The sequence below is a fragment of the Penicillium odoratum genome, assembly GCF_028828045.1.
Source record: "Penicillium odoratum strain IBT 22623 chromosome Unknown utg000003l_segment0_segment0, whole genome shotgun sequence".
Lineage (NCBI taxonomy): Eukaryota > Fungi > Ascomycota > Eurotiomycetes > Eurotiales > Aspergillaceae > Penicillium > Penicillium odoratum.
The window spans coordinates 1,808,351-1,826,353 of NW_026643145.1; the positions used below are offsets into that span (position 1 = coordinate 1,808,351).

Sequence of the window (18,003 nt, forward strand, 5' to 3'; positions counted from 1 at the left end):
GGGAGGGACCCACATTGGGCAAGCGGTGAAATAAACCTTTCCGTGGGTGAAAAAAAAAAAAAAAAAAAAAAGAAGAGTCGCAGCAAATGGGCAGTTTCGGACGATTTTTTCCTCTTCCCTTTTCTCTTCCCACTTTAGTCTTTGCGACTTTCCAACTTTCCACCCATATTCATTCAACCACTTAGTATCCTGTAAACTCTTCTATTTGAAGAGTTCAGATACTAGTTTTCGATTACTTGCGACCTACCCCACAGGGCACGTTCGCTAAAACCCTCTCACCCCCACCATCCAAGATCACAGCGAACACGCTTGTGATCTCCAACCTAAACAACCACCCAACATGTCTGCCGATAAGGGACTTGAGGATCTTCCCGAGGGTATGTTTCGCCTTGCTCCTCTGGTTCGTCTTTAACACTTGGTCTTTTCTTGTGGTTTACCCTACTTGAAAGAAACTCCTAAGTGGCGACGAAAAGATAAGGGGAGCCAAGACTAATCTTCGTTGTGCGCCCTAACAGGAATGATCGAGTCCAACTACGATGAGATCACCGACTCCTTCGATGCCATGAACCTCAAGCCTGAGCTGCTCCGCGGTATGTGATGAATCTTCCGACTTTGTGACCGTTTTCCCCCTCGTAGGTGGGGCTTGAAGAAAATTTACTAACGGATGGCATGATTGCAGGTGTCTACGCTTACGGTTTCGAGCGTCCCTCTGCTATCCAGCAGCGCGCCATCATTCCCATCATCAAGGGTAGGCTCTTTTACCCGAAGAATTACCCCTTGAACGATATCAGTCTAACTCGGTGACAGGTAACGATGTTATCGCTCAGGCCCAGTCCGGTACCGGTAAGACCGCTACCTTCTCCATCTCCGCCCTGCAGAAGATCGACCCCGAGGTCAAGGCTTGCCAGGCCCTGATCCTTGCCCCCACCCGTGAGTTGGCCCAGCAGATCCAGAAGGTCGTTGTTGCCATTGGTGACTTCATGAACCTCACCTGCCACGCCTGTATCGGTGGTACCAACGTCCGTGAGGACATGACTGCTCTCCGTGACGGTCCCCAGATCGTTGTCGGTACCCCCGGCCGTGTTCACGACATGATCCAGCGTCGCGTTCTCCGCACCGACAGCATGAAGCTCTTCATCCTCGACGAGGCCGATGAGATGCTGTCCCGTGGTTTCACCGAGCAGATCTACGACATCTTCCAGCTGCTTCCCCAGGCTACCCAGGTCACCCTGCTGTCCGCCACCATGCCCCAGGACGTCCTCGAGGTCACCACCAAGTTCATGCGTGACCCCATCCGTATCCTCGTCAAGAAGCAGGAGCTTACCCTTGAGGGTATTAAGCAGTTCTACATTGCCGTTGAAAAGGAGGACTGGAAGCTCGACACCCTCTCCGATCTCTACGAGACCGTCACCATCACCCAGGCCGTTATCTTCTGCAACACCCGCCGGAAGGTCGACTGGCTCACCGACAAGCTCACTGCCCGTGACTTCACTGTCTCCGCCATGCACGGTGACATGGAGCAGGGTCAGCGTGATGTTATCATGAAGGAGTTCCGCTCCGGTTCCTCCCGTGTCCTGATCGCCACTGACCTTCTGGCCCGTGGTATCGATGTCCAGCAGGTTTCCCTGGTCATCAACTACGATCTCCCCGCCAACCGTGAGAACTACATTCACCGTATCGGTCGTGGTGGTCGTTTCGGTCGTAAGGGTGTTGCCATCAACTTCGTCACCGCTGACGATGTTCGCATGCTCCGTGAGATCGAGCAGTTCTACAGCACCCAGGTTGAGGAGATGCCCATGAACGTTGCTGACCTCATCTAAACACCTTAACTTCCCCTTGATGTCTTGATGCGGATTACGATCGCAGAACCTGCGTCAAAAGTGGCTTTCTGGGTTTTAACATTCCCGCTCCGCGGTGGCCTCGATGGACTGGCTGGAGCCTATCTATTAGGGAAAGTTGATGGACGCAGGCCGCCATCGGCGCCACTGCTATGGTTTCCTATGTCCCTGCACTTTATGGAGATGTGACATGCTCGTGCTTTTTTGTTGCTGTCACGGCTTTCTTATTTTTCCCGCATTTTTTCTCCGTTTTCCTCTGTATCTAGCTCGCTCAGGTTGGTTAAGGATGCCTCTGTTACCGTACTTAATCAATAGATCGGGCCAAAATGTGACTTGTTTCCGTGGTTAAACTTCCGTAATATTATGTTTACTACTAAATTTACTACTACATTCACCACTACATTTACTATCTAGGTAGTATGTTGATCATTGATCCAACTTCCACTTATTTCCGCTTTTGGCGACGATCCTCGTTCAGTGAATAAACTCGTGCCCTTAATTGACTCATTCTCATTCACATCCTTTCTTTCAGTCCCAATCATGCCTTTATTATCCCATTCTCGTCCTCCTTGACCTCTTGTCCTCCCATTCATGTTCCTTACATCACTTTTTTGAATCGTCTGCGTCATCCGACTTCAATACAGCCTCGACTCCATTCACACTCCAGATATACAATTCTTACCCCACAATGGCGCCGAATCCCCCTTCTGACAAGCCTCTGCCTCGTTCTTTGACTTGTCCCCGCTTGGCTGCTTATCCGCATGTGGATCCTGCTTTACTTCTCTGGAAACACCGACTGTTCCGCGCAAATAAGACCTTGTTCGGCCATCTCCAGAAGACAAAAAAGAAAGTTGCCAAAGCTGATGCGGTCAATGGTTTTCTATCCGACTTCCTGAAACGTCTTTCTGACGACCTGAAATCCACTATGTCAAAATTAAAGAAGAAAACTCACCTTACACAAGGACATGTCGATGCGCTAAACAAGCTACGACTGGAATTCGGAGGATTACTCCAAGTTGTGTGCATTAATCTCAACACGGCCAATGTGGACACCTGGAAGTTGATGGACTCTCTCTATGATCTCCAAAAGCTTTGCACGACCATCAACAATACCATCGCTGCACTCGAAGCCGTTCAAACTGACGACACTGTTGCCGCAGAACAAGCGATCATCGCCAGTCCTCCTGAAGCGCAGCCAATTCCAGGTCCCTCACTCTCCGCAGAGTCTGTCATCACCATCAAAGAAGAAAAGGACGAAAAAATTCCCATTATCTACCCTATGGATCCCCCACCTCGCCCAACAAAACAAAAACTTGAGCTAGTCTCCAGCCGCAAAGGGAAGCAGAAGCAAAAGAAGAGAGAAAAAGCACTCGCTCGATCAATGAAATCCTCACGATCCCCAGAACCCTCTACAGACCCAGTCATCAAAGACGAGGAAGAAGAAAAAGTCTCCACCACGGATCCAACCATCACCACATTGCAACCACGCTGGAAGTTCAAGGGCGTCACTCTCAAGAACAACTTCGAAGCGGCCATGGTCATGCGTCACATGATGGCCACACCGGAACCAGTCTTGAAGCAAAACGGCGTCTCTCTCAAGAAATACTTCAAAGAAATCAGCGGCCGTCGTCACAAACTGGGTTGTCGCCAGTCAAACAACACGCATGGTATCATCACCGCCTTCCTCGAAGGCCTTGACAACGACCTCTATCGACGGCGCATTGCCCGCTGGCTGAAACATGAGACCTATGAATGGCACTGGCTGGAGCATGTTGTTAATTTGCTCATTGAAGAGGAGAAGTACTTCGAGAAGCAAGACTACGCACTTGCGCACCAGTTCGAGGATGGATCGGTCCTGTTGCCTGATGGAACGATTCAGCGCCATTTTGTTATTCTTGAGCCTTTCACCGAGGCTGACCTGTCTTCTTCTGATGAGGAATAAGAAGTGGAAGTGTATTTTCTTCTGTCTGGACTTTGAGAATTGATGTGCATGAAGAAAAAACAAATGTGCGTGGATCTGTGGATGTAACTTTCCATCCAAATCAAACTTTGAGTTTCAGATATCCTTATGAGCATGAGTTGCTGTCTGTTTTGTTAACTGTATTTTGAGCTTTGCGTTACACTAGCGTGTCATCGATGATTAATATTAGCAAACAAATTTATTCCGTCTTTATAATGTCGACATAGTCGGATAACCGAGACCGAGTTGGCGTTCAGACTCATTGCAAGGTTCGTCGAGCAGGTTGAATCAAGAATTGCGAATCATGCGGAAATTACCACCTGGGTATAGCTCCTTTCTTCCCTCCCCCAATGGGCTTTCGTTACTGATGTATGAATCCTCGGTGGGAAGAATTCTTCCTTGCAATTAGAGTCGAGGTACAAACAACATACTAATATCGGACAGAAACTGCTAAAGGTTCTAAAGTCGCGCAAGTGCCTCCTTCATACGCATATATGGCTTTACCGCTGAGATTGCATCCGCAGCCTCTTTGCTAGATAATTTAGACTGCGAAACCCGTCCACTTGCTTGGACTGCCGAAGCTCGCGGTCGTCGAATGCTGTTCCAGACCCTTAATCGGTCGGGGATGGTGTCGCCGTCGAAAACGTCCGCCAAGAGCGCATCGAGTCCTTCAACATCTTCGAAGGATTGATTGGCACCTTGTCCCTGGTACGGAACCATCGGATGGGCAGCATCACCGATCAAAACGGTTCGCCCCTTGACATACGTGGGCAATGGTTCCTGATCACGCATTTGAAAAAGCTCAACTTGAGAAACACGGCTATCAAGGTGGTATTAGCTTTTTCAAGCGAAACAAGCTATCAGAGCGCAGATAAGGAGATGCGATACTGCACATGTAAGTTCTTACCTAAACAATCGCCCAATCCATCCTGGAAATCCGTGAATATTGTTAACCAACTCCTGCACGCTTCCCTTCGCACTCCAAGAATATTCAAGACCAGTTGGATCTTTCAATATCGAGTCGGGGACCCCAAATGCGACATTCATAAACCCATGATTGCGACAGGGATACATAATAAGGTGGCGGTTATCCTCATCTGCATCTCCAGTCGCAACAACGCCTACATAACTGCCTTCGGTATAGTTGAATATAGCCGGAGTCCGGCCTTCCGCTGCCATCGACTCTTGAATGACCTCCATAGGGATCACAAATCGATACATCGAGTGCCCACAAGGGGCGGGTTCTGGATGCGATGCTGAAATAATAGCAGCACGAACTTTGGAATGGATACCATCGGCACCTGAAAGAGGTTATTCATCAACTTTTCACTCGAAATGTACCTCTTCGCCACTTTCGATCTTCCTTACCGATGACCAAGTCAGCATCAACTTCCGTCGCGTCTGCAAAATGAATACGTCCGATCTCCGGGTCAACGCGAACGACGTGACTATTGTATATAACTTGAATTGGCGTCCCCTCCCCCTCTGCACACGTCACTCGTCGAAGCAGCGCATCCTTCAAATCTTGACGGTATATAAGCCACAGGTCGCCATCCCCGTTTGGTCCATTGCCCAGCTCTAATTTGCTCATCAATTCCTCCTGAACGTTGTATGTTCGGTAGCCGGCTCCTAAAACTGCACCGATCTCATTTGGGGTGATATCCAGCTGTTGTACGATAGATATACCGCTACCCCGAAGACCAAGTGCCGCAGACGATTCCTTGGAGTCCGCCCGGCGCTCATAAACAGTAATGCTGTATTGAGGATATTTCCGCAAAAATGCGGCAGTGGCAAGACCAGCAATGCCACCACCTATAATGGCAACCCGCAGTTTTGAATGAGAGGGATGACTGTGGACCATGTTGACAGAGCTTGATGAGAGATGGGTGTGATGCGGGACTGTTCGACCGTCAAGTCACACAGGCTACACCACGACCATTAAATACAGTCGGTGTGTGTAAATCTGTCCTCGGAGGCGTCCCGTACTCTACGTCGCATTGGATTTCTCCTCGCCCCTCTCCAATCGCTTATCAACGCCACAGACTGCTGTCTCTCACTTCTAACTACGCATAGGTGCATCTTCATCCATAGACAGGCGAATGGCAGTCGAAAAAGTTCTAATCCAAAGACATAGCTTCCATATTTTATTTCCCAGTATATCATCCGCTTTTTAACCAGCGAAACTCATATTTGTCTACCTCTAGGCCAAGTTTCCTTGGGACGGCTGGGTAGTGTGGGTCTCCGTCCTCTTACCCGCATGAATCGACATGATGGTTAACCAACTGAGCATGCAGTCGGCCTCCAGCGGCTGATGGAGGGGCCCAACTGAGACATTTAACAGGTTTAGACCCTGTCAAGGTTTTGCAGAGACGGCTTGAACGGGGCTTGTTTGTGTAACTGCAATGTGATTAATCTGCATCTACAGTATTCAACCGAGGATAGATGACCGGACTAACTTCATTGGTGAGGTCTACCCCTCTTTCTAACAGATCCCCTCCCTAGGAAAATATTAGCGTGATCTTCCTTCAATGAAAGGGTTGTCTAGGGGGATCAATTAATTAAGGTCGAGAAAAGCATCGCAGTTTATCGATCGTATGCAAGGAGGGGAGGAAGTATATGCCAAATCTTCAAGTTCTTGCGCGGAATAGGATGCCCGCAGAACCTGAAATGTACGTAATCTTTAACTGAAATGGTTAATAAGGGCCAAATAACATTTGACCTTTCAAGAAACTAATTGATCTAATTGTATTGTGCTTCCACACCCTCCTGTACGCACTCAGCTTCAATATCATGCGTGTTTGTTGATATATCGATAGACCAAAGCACGACAGCCACCATGACACCCATCCCACCGGCCACAATGAAAGGGAGGCCCAGCCACCGGACATCGCCTCGATTCAGCCCCGCCTGAAACAAGGCAGCTAGTAACGGTCCCGAAATGAGGGTACCAAACGTCTCAATAACAGTGATCATTGTATACATGCGTCCAATGAACTCGGGTGGTACCAGAGAAGTGACGAGTGAGCGAATGAGGTTGCCGAAGCCTCGGCCAAGGGTTGAGATGAGAAAGCCAAAAGTGGCCATAGCCACCGTTGGGGACCATGCAACGATAAAGAATCCAATGGAGAGGGTGACAATGCTACCACGGGCTAGTACCATATCCTTGCGTGTGTCTGAAAGGCCCAGCTGTTGTTGCAATATCCAGGACGCGCTCGGTAACAGGAGAATATATGTGGTAACAGTGGCAACAGACTTGATAGAGATCACGAATCCGGCGCGGGCGAGGGTCATGTTATATCGTTCTGAGATATATTGCATGTTCAGGCTCTGACCCGGCTCTTCGACGGCGTTGATGAAGAAAGTGAGAATGAGCACGATGACTCTGGTATCATGTCGGAGTAGGGTGGTTGCATGTCGCCAGAGAGATATGAGATACCTCCATAATTCAGGGCGTGACTTGCTCTTTAGTAGGACTCGTGGGCTTGTTCTTGTTTCGCTATTTATCATTGTCAATCCGTCCCTTGGGGCGCTCTTCACGGTATCTCGCGGCTGTGCCGTCTCTTTCAATAGACATGCAGTTATTGTAGCCACGAAGAAAAATATATACCCTAGCTGTATCGGTAGCCATGGCCCATAATTTTCCATCAAAGCCGAAGCGACCGGAGTGGCGGTGATATGCGCGACATATTGGCCTGTCATCAGCCGAAAGAAGGCGGTAGCTCTGATATTGTTAGCTGTGTCTTCTTGGACTAATCGCGTCGTAGATACATTACCTTTCATTCTCCGGCATCACATCTGCAATCATAGTCAAGATCATCGAGAATAGCACAGGCGCGCCACCACCGAGGATTGTGAAAACGGGGGACAACCAGACGAGGCGCAGCGGGAAGATTTGCCATAGTCCACAGACAAGGAGTGTAAATGTTATTGATAGTAATATTCCCATGATGCTCATCAGCACGACGGGCTTTCGACCCCATCGGTCGGCCAGCAAACCGTATGGGACCGCCAATACGACGCCTATGAAGAAATACTTAGCGATGAATATCTTGCAGGAGAAGGTAGATAGAGCAACGATGAGAACTAAATTCACACATACCTGGAATAGCTGCAAACAACAGTTCGTATTCCCGTATAAAGGCGACTTCACCCTGTACTGGCGCGATCTTGCACCACTTTTCCAGGACACTCCCTCCGGGCCCAATGCGGCTAGGATCGTGGGCTTCATAGTAACGGTAACAGACGATGCTTTCGTAGAGCCTTGTCTGGGGTAATGAGACCAGGAAGATGCCAAAATCACCGATGGTCACGAGCAAGACACAGAGCACGAAGACGGAGAGTCGGCCTTGTGTGGGGCTCTCCACCTTGGGTCCGGGCCGCACATGGTCCGGGCCGCTTGATAAAATTGACGAACGATCATTTAGCAGAGAGTCTGTTTCGCGTGCCATTGAGTGCTAGAAGGCGATAGAGGGTGATCAGCCATATTCGACAGATCTGAGAGAGGAGAAGAGGGGAAACGTTTAGTGCTGAGTAATTCGCGGCTTTGGGAAGCTCGGCGGATTTGCACTATAATAGCTTATTGCCATGAGTGGCTTAGCGTGTATTTTTGCAGGCACCAGTCGTGTCGTTTTATGTATGACCTGTAACGCCACAATAATGAACATAGTAGTAGATCCTCAGCTTTCTAACAGCTTGCCAGATGCAATTGTTCCCGTCAGAATGGAAGAAACTTCATCAAAGATTATGTTTGAAGCAAGGATCCAGAAGAAAATATTGCAACTACAGGGAAATGCCTTGGTCGCAAAAGATTATTTCTCAAAAGTCCAATCGCATTCCTGACAAGACACTCATGGGTCACTTATCCCCTTAGGAATCCGAATACAACTTGTTAAAGCGCCGGATAGAAAAAAGAGACCAGCGGCAACCATATACGGCAGTCCGACCAAAAGCCCGTCTTTCTGCATGCCCCAACGAAATGCAGCAGCTAAGATGGGCCCTGAAGCCATGGAACCGGCACATTGAGCGAAGCCAATCGCCGTGTTCACAATTCCAACTTGTGATGGGGACGCTACTTCCATGGCAAGACTTCGCAAGGCGGAGTAGAACCCCCATCCACACACCAGCAAGCTAACGCCCGCTATGAATAGGACCGGAGAAGCGGAGATCGTCATGATGGCCGAGCCTAAGGTTAGAGTCCACACACTGCCTTGGACAATCCAGAGGTCCTTGGCGGCGGGCGACAGACGCAAACGGGTATTCAGCCAGTTGGAAATCCAAGGGAGGAAAAACAACAAGGCGAGAAGATTTAGAGTACCTTTCAGCGTGATGAGTGAGCTGGCTTGTGCAATACTCCAAGAGAAGCGGTTTGAGGCATATTGAACAATAAGCTGGAGTGCTTGGCGACCGATACTTGCAAATAGAAATGCGCCAACGGTGCAGAAAAGGTTGGCGCTCCAAGATGTCTTTGGTCCTCCTCCTGCTCCTCTAGACTCGTTTCCTCGTTACATGTCGCCGAATTGAAAGGTGTGTCTGTGATAAAAGTAACTCCAAGCAGACAAGACTCATTAGCGAAGGAATCCATGGCTCCATGACATGAGGAATGCAGCAATCGGAGTAGCGAGAATTTCGCCCGAAAGAGTCCCAGCAGACAGGATGAAGAAATCAGATGCTCTGAACAAATCAACTTCGTTAGTCAAGTTCGAATCACCATGGAGGCTGTCACTATTACCTTTGATTACTTGGCACCAAATCGGTAACCATAGCATAGGCCAGAGCGGTCGCGATTTGGGGTCCGCCGCCTATGATTTGAAAAGCGGGCACCAGCCAAATTATCCGTAATGGTATAATATCGCTAAACAAGAATATGAGTCGCATGGCGGTTTCTTCAAGAATGAGTCCAATCAAGCTCAATGCCAAGATGGGCTTACGCCCTATACTATCGGCAGCAAATCCATAGGGAAGGGCTAGGAGAATTCCCGGTATCTGATCAAATGTTTCTTTTCACCCATTGATCAAGGCCAGCTACCCTTGCACTTGAGGTGACTTGCAATTGCCACTGATCCCGACAGATCCGCTGTCTCGAGCCTGGCGGCAGATAATTGACTCGAAAATATTGATATGAGGGGCATAGCCAAGATAGTTGCCGAAATCGGCGGCGATGACGGAAAGGCATACGAGAAGCAAGAGTCGATGGCGGAGAAGGGAAAATATCTTGGGCTGGTTGTTAGGAGCCGCGTCAAGGCTTCCTAAGAGAGGCGTCCGCTCATCGGGCTCCTGCGGTGGGCGAGCCGAGGCTGGTAATGGTGATGGCCTTCGTGTTGGCATACCAGGCAGGTGAATGTTACTCTCTTTGTTTTGAGTCACTCAACTCGAGATTTCCTAAGCCTCTTGGGGAAGGCGTTTTATTGAGTTGTCGGGGAGGAACAACCCGAAAAGGCACTTCCGGGGGACATAAATTACAGAAGGCGTACGCGTTGAGACGCTAATATTAGGCAAGAATAGGCATCACTCCATCGGGTGATAAGGATTCCCCGGCGGAGGCTCGCTTCCCGAGATACATACAAGCCGCATCAGTGGACGGATTGCATATAATGCCAAGGGACGAGGCTGAAGTTGGGAGGAATCGGACGCGTACACCCTGTCAGATTCAGCGTTTTCCATTGTATTGTACTAGTATGCGGTTTCACTGGTCTTGAATGAAAATTGGAGCTTCTAATTCTCTGTTTCCATTTGTGACCAACCAACACCTTATTGGACAAGCCAGCTCACTCATCACACTGAAGGGTACGCTTTAGTGTTTCTCCTCCCTTGGATTTACAACCGGCTGAATGAAGAATGCAAACGCAGAAGATTATTGACTCATGGAACTGATATTTCTACGAATCACGAACTGCACGGCGGAGGAGTAAATATTTTGAATTGCAAAGTTACATATTGGAGAAGCAAGTGGGCCGACAATGTTAACCTTGATATTTGGGTTGCTAATAGCGAGACCGACGCACTATGCGCACTTGTCAGAAAGCAATAATAAATTTAAAATATTTCTATTTTAGTAGTAATATCAGACAAAGAAATGAAATCACGTAAGTGGAAAACGGACGCTACTGGCCTCAACATTTGAACATTGAAGTGATTGATAAAAGACCGGTGCTACAATTATAGACACACTTTAGGGGTGCGGCATTAAGCACAAGATACACCGATTCCAATAATTTGCTAGAATTGGCTGGGAATCAAATAAAGATCAGGGAATTATATAGTGGTTGTCATGACTTTGAAACATTGTTGAATATTTTGGTGCTATTAGACTTCATCTTAGACCAGGCTTGCCAATTGCCTCAACAAGCCATTGGGTTCCGCGATGCCCTGATTGCAAATGTCATCGGCACGAGACTGGGTATTGGCAACAGAATAGATCCGCAGCTCATCTGCATTTCCAGATGGGCGGATATGCGCGACATCGCCATTTTCAAATATGATACGAACTCCATCGGTATAGTTCGTCCGTTTGACGGGTGTGAAACCAGCCTCGGCAGAAAACACCTGTTGAAGCTCGCGGCGGATTTGAATGATTTTGTGACCACCACTGCCTGAGGTGAGATTTGTCCTGCCTGCGGAATCGTACGGCCGAAAGCCATCCTTGGTATATTCAACCTCTCGATCACGTGTTTCTTCGGGTGAAAAGCGCTCTACAATCTTTGCGCTTGTCGGACGAGGGAAATTTCTAATCACAGCGGCCCGGCTGTAACGGGCGGGGAGCGATTGGAAAAGAGTCGGGATGTTTGTTTGGCGCTTGCAAGATGCAAAGAGGACACACAACAGGGGTAAAATTGCATCGCGTGTAGGCAGAGCCGGGAGCTTGCGACCAGAGAGCTCGATATCGGAACCTGTGAGGAAGCCACCGTTGGCTTCCCATCCTAGGACACGGCTACGCCCTTTGCGAGCTGCTTCCTGCATGCCGGCGATCACATACGGACTTCCAATTCTGGTCTTGGGCTCCAAAGCACTGGCAAGTGGGCCAAGGTCGATGGCATCATTTGTGCTGATGGGGACAACGACGGCATCGGCACCAAGGAATTGAGCAACAACCATGCCCAGAAGATCTCCGCTGAAGAATCGGAGTTTATCGCCTTCTGGGGCTAGGAGAAGGGGACGGTCACTATCTCCATCTGTGGAGATGACCGCATCGAAGCGTTTGCCCGTACTGTCAGAAAGATTTTGGAGTGTGTCGAGCTGAGCTTGATCGATCGCCTCGGTGTCGATAGGGACGAATGTCTCGCTGCGACCCGCAGGAAGAACCTCGGCGCCGAGCAGCTCGAGCAGCTCGACTATGAGATCACGACCGACTGCAGAATGTTGGTACACCAGCAGCTTCATTCCCTGGAGAGTATCACCCTTGAAGAAATCAAGGTATCGTTGGATATACTCGCTCTTGCCATCGGCAATGGGAGTAGCAAGGGCTGGAGTAGTAGCCCGGAACATTCCATGTTCATTGAAAAGTGACTGCTCAAATGGCTGTGCGAGAAGCTCTTTGCGGACAACTTCAACGGACTCGTTGATAGGCTGCTCGTCCTCCTTCAGCAGCTCCCCCTTGCAGGTGTTCAATTTGTAGCCATTGCGATCAAAGGGAATATGACTACCAGTAACCATAATACTTCCCTTAGACCTCTGTAAAGCGAAAAGCGTGAGAGCGGGTGTGGGGATAGCGCCTAGACTGATAGGCCGCATACCCGCATCTCTCAAGGCCTGCTCAACGGCCTGGCAGAGACCGCCACGGTTCGGCTCCACATAATTAATTGAGCTAGGGCGAAGGTCATATGCGTAATAAAAGTCGTCGCCACGCTCAATTCCTCCATTGGCAGGGGGAATGGACTGGAGATACCGGATTTCACCGAGGACATTGATGTAAATTTCGAGTTGAGTCAAATCGACGATCAAGCCACGTCGACCACTGGTACCAAATTTGAGAGTTTGGGGCTCGTAGGCGAGGTGAGCCTCGAGGGACGATCTTGTGGTGGGCATGTTTCCAAGTCAGACAATTGAAAGGAGAAAGCTTTGAAGGTGGCGGGAGGTTTTGTTTACCCCACGCTCAGCCACACCTTTTCACCGCTCACCGTGCATTGATGCTACACCCACAATATCCATCCCTCTCAATGATGTGGATGTGCAACATGTTGATTGCTCCGTCAGAAAACAAAGTAACCCTGGAAGTGGAAAGTGGAAAGTAGCCATAGTTTCATTAATCTTGTCGCGTCGTACTGTATCACCGCCAAGTCATCCTCCATTCTGCCCGAACGTCATCGCATCCCGAATTTCGACTTTACAACTCCTTGACACTAAGCAACATCATAACCGCCTCTCAATTCACAATGCAGGTAGCAGAGATCCTTTCTGATATCACGTCTTTCCGGGTTTGTGTAAGTGTTGTTTCCTCAAACCCCTGTTGGCGAGGCCTTGCTCCCCTGGTTTCCCAGCAGATTGCCCCTCCACCCACCGATCCCTTGTTAGCCTCGAGAACAACCTAACACTTTGCAGGGCCACAAAGAAGCTCTTTCCCTGGTGAATGCCAATCATTCCATCCCAAGGGCAGACGCTACCGATGAAAGCAAAAGCCCAACCGTAAATGCCTCCGATGAAGCGCCCACATCCCCACTGAATAAAAAACAGGACGACCTGCGACACGCCAAAGAACTGGTCAAACTGCATTACGAATTCAAATCAAGGCACACTGATGGCGAGGTTGATGTTGCATTGCGAAAAGCGCGCGAAGATGTAAACCAGGTTTTGAATGAGCTAGTGTGAACCTTGAAACAATACCCGATGACAATTGTCAAAGAGCGAAATTTGCAATCCTGTTATGGGCCAAAATACGTCCTTCCGTTGTCTTACAAATATCTCGCATGGCAGCAGCTCTGATGTGGATATCTCCATCCCGCAGTACTGTCTCTATTGCGTGCGAAAGTTCCGTAGCATCGATACCGGGGGCTGTCTTTCGACTTCCATGAACTCCTATTCCCAACCACTCGACTCTCGTCGCACAGTCGTATGTATCAAGCCATTGAGGAAGAATGACCTGGGGGGTGCCAACTCTAGGAAGAACGCAACGAATGAGTAATGCCTTGTTTCTGGAGTTTGGGGTCAAAGTCAGGTTGACATACTTGCAAGCTTCAAAGTATGAATTTGCTCCTCCGTGATGAACATAAACCGCAATATTACCTGTTTCAAGAATGGCAATAATATCGGCATAGATCCAAGGCACTATCCTCGCAGACCCAGAATCTATTGCAGTCCCGAGAATATTTTGAAAAGCCACCGAGTTTTTCCAGTCATAACGTAGTTTCCATAGAACTTGATGGTCAGCGTGATTGCTGAGTACACTCTGTATTGCTTTTGCCATCTTGACAGCAACATCTTCCGTGGGTTTCACATGTGATCCGAGGCTAATGAGAATTGTAGGTTTTGTGAGCCATGCTGCCATCGCTGGGTCTTTATCTGAAAGTGATTGATGAGACCGGAGAATTGGCCCACAAGTAACGACGTTCTCCGGTATATGCAAGGGGAAGTCCATTTCCCGAAACGCGGGAGTCAAATGCAACGAGTCCTTCTGATAGGGGCTCACTAGAGGAAAAGGGCTCCGTCCTTGTGGTCCTTTTTCCAATGCCAGCGTTTCTGGAGAAGGGTTTCTCGTATTCATTGCCAAGGCTGCACGAAGCGCTAGATACGCATTTGGCAGTATCAGTGTCCACGGCAATGGATATGGATACCCCGACCCAGTCCTGTACTTGAGTCAGCAACTCGAGTGTCATCACCGAAACAGATACATCTTCGCCTCACATGGGATATTTCCATAAGACCCCAGCATTGGGCTGATTTAATACCACAACATCCTTGAGTGGCACCGGCCAAAGAACAGCAATACGAGAACCAACGCTCTGGCACGCACTCAAGCCAACATGAAGTATCGGATCCACAACCACCACTGCAGGATGGAGCTTATTCAAAATTTCGACACAGCTCTGGTACGCCTTTCCATATTCGAAAAGTGTCCAACTAGATATCGCCATACAGACCTTTTGAAAACCCTCGACCGTGCCGACAATCCCCGGTCTATGGTGTATAAGCCCGACGGTACTGCGAACGGCAAGATCCTCCATACATGGCCCTTGTATTTGGTGGAATTTCGCGGGCTCTGGACACGGAAGACGCTGGTTCAACTCTTTTACCAATGGTGCGAGTGGGCTGAAGGAGGCAATGTGTACAGAAAATTCGTTGCGGTGTAGGAATTCCTCTGCAACTGCGAGTGTCACATTGGCTTGACCGAGCTCACTGTTTGTGAGAAACAAGACATTCCGCGAAGCTGACATTTTGTGTTGAAAATGAAGATTTCTCGTCTTCCAGTAACATAACCATTCATTTAAACGGATTTACGGGGTTCGCCGCTTTTAGACAGTGCCTTTACCTCGATTCACTGGTTGGTAGTACTACTTCAGGTACAATGGGTTACGCAGACATCCCTCTTCAGTTGGTTGGAGTAAAATCATTCCTTACTTCATTTGTGCTCCCTCAAGTTGGATAAGTTGTATAATTCACAAGGAAATTGACTGTCCTTGGGAGTAGTTCTAGACCACCCTTCAGCTATCAGTAAATACTACCCGAACAGTTACCGACCCATTCATTCCAGATGTCCAATTTGGGTTGGAAATGAAAATTTGAAGGGGCTTCAGTAGGAAGCCCGAGCTGCAAGTGTTGTGTCCTTTCTTAATACGCAGCTTGCCAGCACTTGAGCTTAGGAGATGAGATCTTATCCTGCTTTCTAAAAACTTGCCTCCGCCTTCCAAGATGTACATTATAACCTTTATTAGACGTGTTTTTTGCATGCCTGTCTGCATATTCCAAAACACTAGCTTCCGTTATTTCATTTTTTCCCCCTCTATCAGTTCAAATGACATCTAGAGTGTCTTTGTTGATCATGTGTTTAGTTTCCCTCGAACTATGACTTCGATCGGTGGCGCTTGAACAGGCTATTGATATCACTCGCATCGCGGGAATACACCAGTCTCATCAGGTCTGGATCTCAACACTTCTCTAGTCTCGTCCAATTTCCGATTCCGGGAAATTAGGCTGCTCATCCTTGGAAGCATCTTCGTTCAACATCTTCAAGTCCACATGCACATCCTCACCAAGAATCATCTGACTTTGTTCGACCAGATCGTTCAATTCATCCAGGAAGCCGGGTCCATAAGCGGTAGGATCCCTGGGGTCTTTGTAGACTTTGACCTCGAATGTTTGTCCCTTTCGGAAGAAGCACTGCTTACTTTCGCGAAAGTAATACTCCTTTTCGAGTAGGAATGATTGCATCGCAAGTTTGCTTGATTTGGTCTAGAATCGCATTTATATTCTTTCTGAAGTCCCCCATATTCTCGAAATTGGGTCCGACGAAGTAGAAGCTGATGTCATTGTGGGATGCTTCACTCATGGAGGGCTTTCTTTCTGTCTTTCTTCTCTACTAAAGCTCTGTGTTAGACACTGAAAGTAGCTGGCGACAACGAGAAAATTTCACCCGCAATCAAGCTCTACCCCTCATCCATACCTTTGTTTCAGCTTATCACCTCTCCTCATTTATAAGCAATGGCATCAATCCGGGCGATCTACATCATCTCTCTTCACCAACGACTCGTCAATGCGATTCCATCCAGGCTGCCTTATGCATCGACATACAGATTGAGAATTGATCAACCTTCTGACAAGGTGGTCGCAATGTGTAAACAGGGAAATTAACGGTCAAAAGTGAAGCAAACGGATTTTTTCAAGGTTCTGAAGAGCGCATCTTGCAGGAACGAAGTTTTAACTTACGTCAGAAGGAAACTGATCAGTCCAGAGGGCCAACATAGGCTCTGCCCCCCAAATCACTTCTCTGTAAATCACCATGCATCCATCACGCACAAGGCTAGACTACGGATTAACATGCCTGATCTGCACGTTCATCTTTCAGCTGGTTATGCGAGCAAGTGGATCCCCGCTCCATTGCAGCTATGTGCAGCTAACCAGAATCATTAGCCAGATTTCAGAAGCAGCAGTTCGGGTGGCCAATTTTATTCTACATTTCAGATTATGCAATCTTAGTATTATTACTTATGCTGGCTTATTCCAACTGATGAAACTTGGATGAATCCAATTCTATTATATTACATCTTATGCATCAAGAACTAAAGTATGTAATGTAAACTATACAAAAAAAAAACCACTCGGAATTGACATGAAACGGCTCTTTCCGCCAAGGAAACCCACTTGCCTGCAGGAGTTACGGCGTGGTGGTGGTGGTGGCGATGAATCGGCGGTGGCTAGCTGAATGTGTTGCAGGACGGAATCTTGGCCCTGGTTGCGATTTGTTCCTAATATGAAGGCCATCAATATATGATCGGCCTATGAGGATGATGTACTAAGGTTAATACCTTGTAGTTCAGCTCTCCAAATATTTACCCCATGTCTTACTTCTCTACGCATTGGCGTTGCTCTAAAAGCTGAATACTCTACAAGCTGAAGATTTGGAAGCATGGAAACAAGGGTCAAAGGTCGTTTAGCAGATGTCGTGAGAATCTACACCGACAGAACAGAATATTTGTAAGTTTGTCGCAGATTCAAAGAGACAGGGCCTAGTTTCTCCCAAATAAGCACCTTCCACCACATAAAAGTAAGATAGATGAAAATTCATCTGCGCAAGGCGAATCAGTCTTTCTGAAGCACAATATAGCTGCCCCACCAATGCTGCTCTTCTCTGGTGTATTCTTTGCGGTGTATAAGGAGCGCTGAATATACCGGGGCCGAGAGGGTTATAAGATACAGGCAATACACAAGCTATCGAGTCAGTGTCGTGCTGAAGGATGAGAAATTATCTCGTCATGAATTAAACTTACCTGAATGCCTTTCAGTTTGGATACACATGTCAATCAATCGAAGAGTAGCTTGCATTTACTGCGAAGAAGGTCGCTAAAACTGCGCCCATGCAAGTGCAACAGAATACAGCGAATGCCAGTGCGTAAATATACCGCCGACTCAATGAATCCTCCTCTCGAGCTGATAATCCAGTAATTGTCCTCACTGGTGGTTGTGCTTGTCCGTATATTTCGTAATAAAGATCATTGTTGCTGCTGACTGGTACCACTGATCCATACTCACGGTCAAGGCAGCTCTTGCTCTTCCACATAA

The 18,003-nt window shown here is 48.2% G+C and overlaps 8 protein-coding genes across 8 annotated transcripts; 3 read left to right on the top strand and 5 right to left on the bottom strand.

Moving 5' to 3' along the window:
* Window positions 1-340: 340 nt before the first annotated feature.
* tif1 (putative eukaryotic translation initiation factor 4) lies at window positions 341-1,820 on the top strand (the record flags this gene model as incomplete). Its single annotated transcript, XM_057137871.1, has 4 exons — window positions 341-377; window positions 516-590; window positions 680-748; window positions 808-1,820. The coding sequence occupies 4 exons, from the start codon at window positions 341-343 to the stop codon at window positions 1,818-1,820; spliced, it is 1,194 nt and encodes a 397-aa protein (XP_056998336.1).
* A 706-nt stretch (window positions 1,821-2,526) lies between these two features.
* N7520_003937 (uncharacterized protein) lies at window positions 2,527-3,780 on the top strand (the record flags this gene model as incomplete). The annotated part of the gene is made up of 1 exon (XM_057137872.1): window positions 2,527-3,780. The coding sequence occupies one exon, from the start codon at window positions 2,527-2,529 to the stop codon at window positions 3,778-3,780; it is 1,254 nt and encodes a 417-aa protein (XP_056998337.1).
* A 477-nt stretch (window positions 3,781-4,257) lies between these two features.
* N7520_003938 (FAD-dependent oxidoreductase) lies at window positions 4,258-5,659 on the bottom strand (the record flags this gene model as incomplete). The annotated part of the gene is made up of 3 exons (XM_057137873.1): window positions 4,258-4,618; window positions 4,706-5,099; window positions 5,167-5,659. 3 exons carry the CDS (start codon window positions 5,657-5,659, stop codon window positions 4,258-4,260), a joined length of 1,248 nt encoding a protein of 415 aa, XP_056998338.1.
* An 878-nt stretch (window positions 5,660-6,537) lies between these two features.
* Window positions 6,538-8,246, bottom strand: N7520_003939 (MFS transporter; the record flags this gene model as incomplete). The annotated part of the gene is made up of 3 exons (XM_057137874.1): window positions 6,538-7,519; window positions 7,572-7,818; window positions 7,898-8,246. 3 exons carry the CDS (start codon window positions 8,244-8,246, stop codon window positions 6,538-6,540), a joined length of 1,578 nt encoding a protein of 525 aa, XP_056998339.1.
* A 2,866-nt stretch (window positions 8,247-11,112) lies between these two features.
* N7520_003940 (Phosphoglucomutase first 3 domain-containing protein) lies at window positions 11,113-12,819 on the bottom strand (the record flags this gene model as incomplete). The annotated part of the gene is made up of 1 exon (XM_057137875.1): window positions 11,113-12,819. One exon carries the CDS (start codon window positions 12,817-12,819, stop codon window positions 11,113-11,115), a length of 1,707 nt encoding a protein of 568 aa, XP_056998340.1.
* Window positions 12,820-13,166: 347 nt separating this feature from the next.
* Window positions 13,167-13,599, top strand: N7520_003941 (uncharacterized protein; the record flags this gene model as incomplete). Its single annotated transcript, XM_057137876.1, has 2 exons — window positions 13,167-13,214; window positions 13,333-13,599. 2 exons carry the CDS (start codon window positions 13,167-13,169, stop codon window positions 13,597-13,599), a joined length of 315 nt encoding a protein of 104 aa, XP_056998341.1.
* Window positions 13,600-13,627: 28 nt separating this feature from the next.
* Window positions 13,628-15,161, bottom strand: N7520_003942 (uncharacterized protein; the record flags this gene model as incomplete). The annotated part of the gene is made up of 2 exons (XM_057137877.1): window positions 13,628-14,573; window positions 14,632-15,161. 2 exons carry the CDS (start codon window positions 15,159-15,161, stop codon window positions 13,628-13,630), a joined length of 1,476 nt encoding a protein of 491 aa, XP_056998342.1.
* A 721-nt stretch (window positions 15,162-15,882) lies between these two features.
* On the bottom strand, window positions 15,883-16,155 carry N7520_003943 (Pyridoxal phosphate-dependent transferase major region subdomain 1; the record flags this gene model as incomplete). The annotated part of the gene is made up of 1 exon (XM_057137878.1): window positions 15,883-16,155. One exon carries the CDS (start codon window positions 16,153-16,155, stop codon window positions 15,883-15,885), a length of 273 nt encoding a protein of 90 aa, XP_056998343.1.
* Between the last annotated feature and the right edge of the window lie 1,848 nt (window positions 16,156-18,003).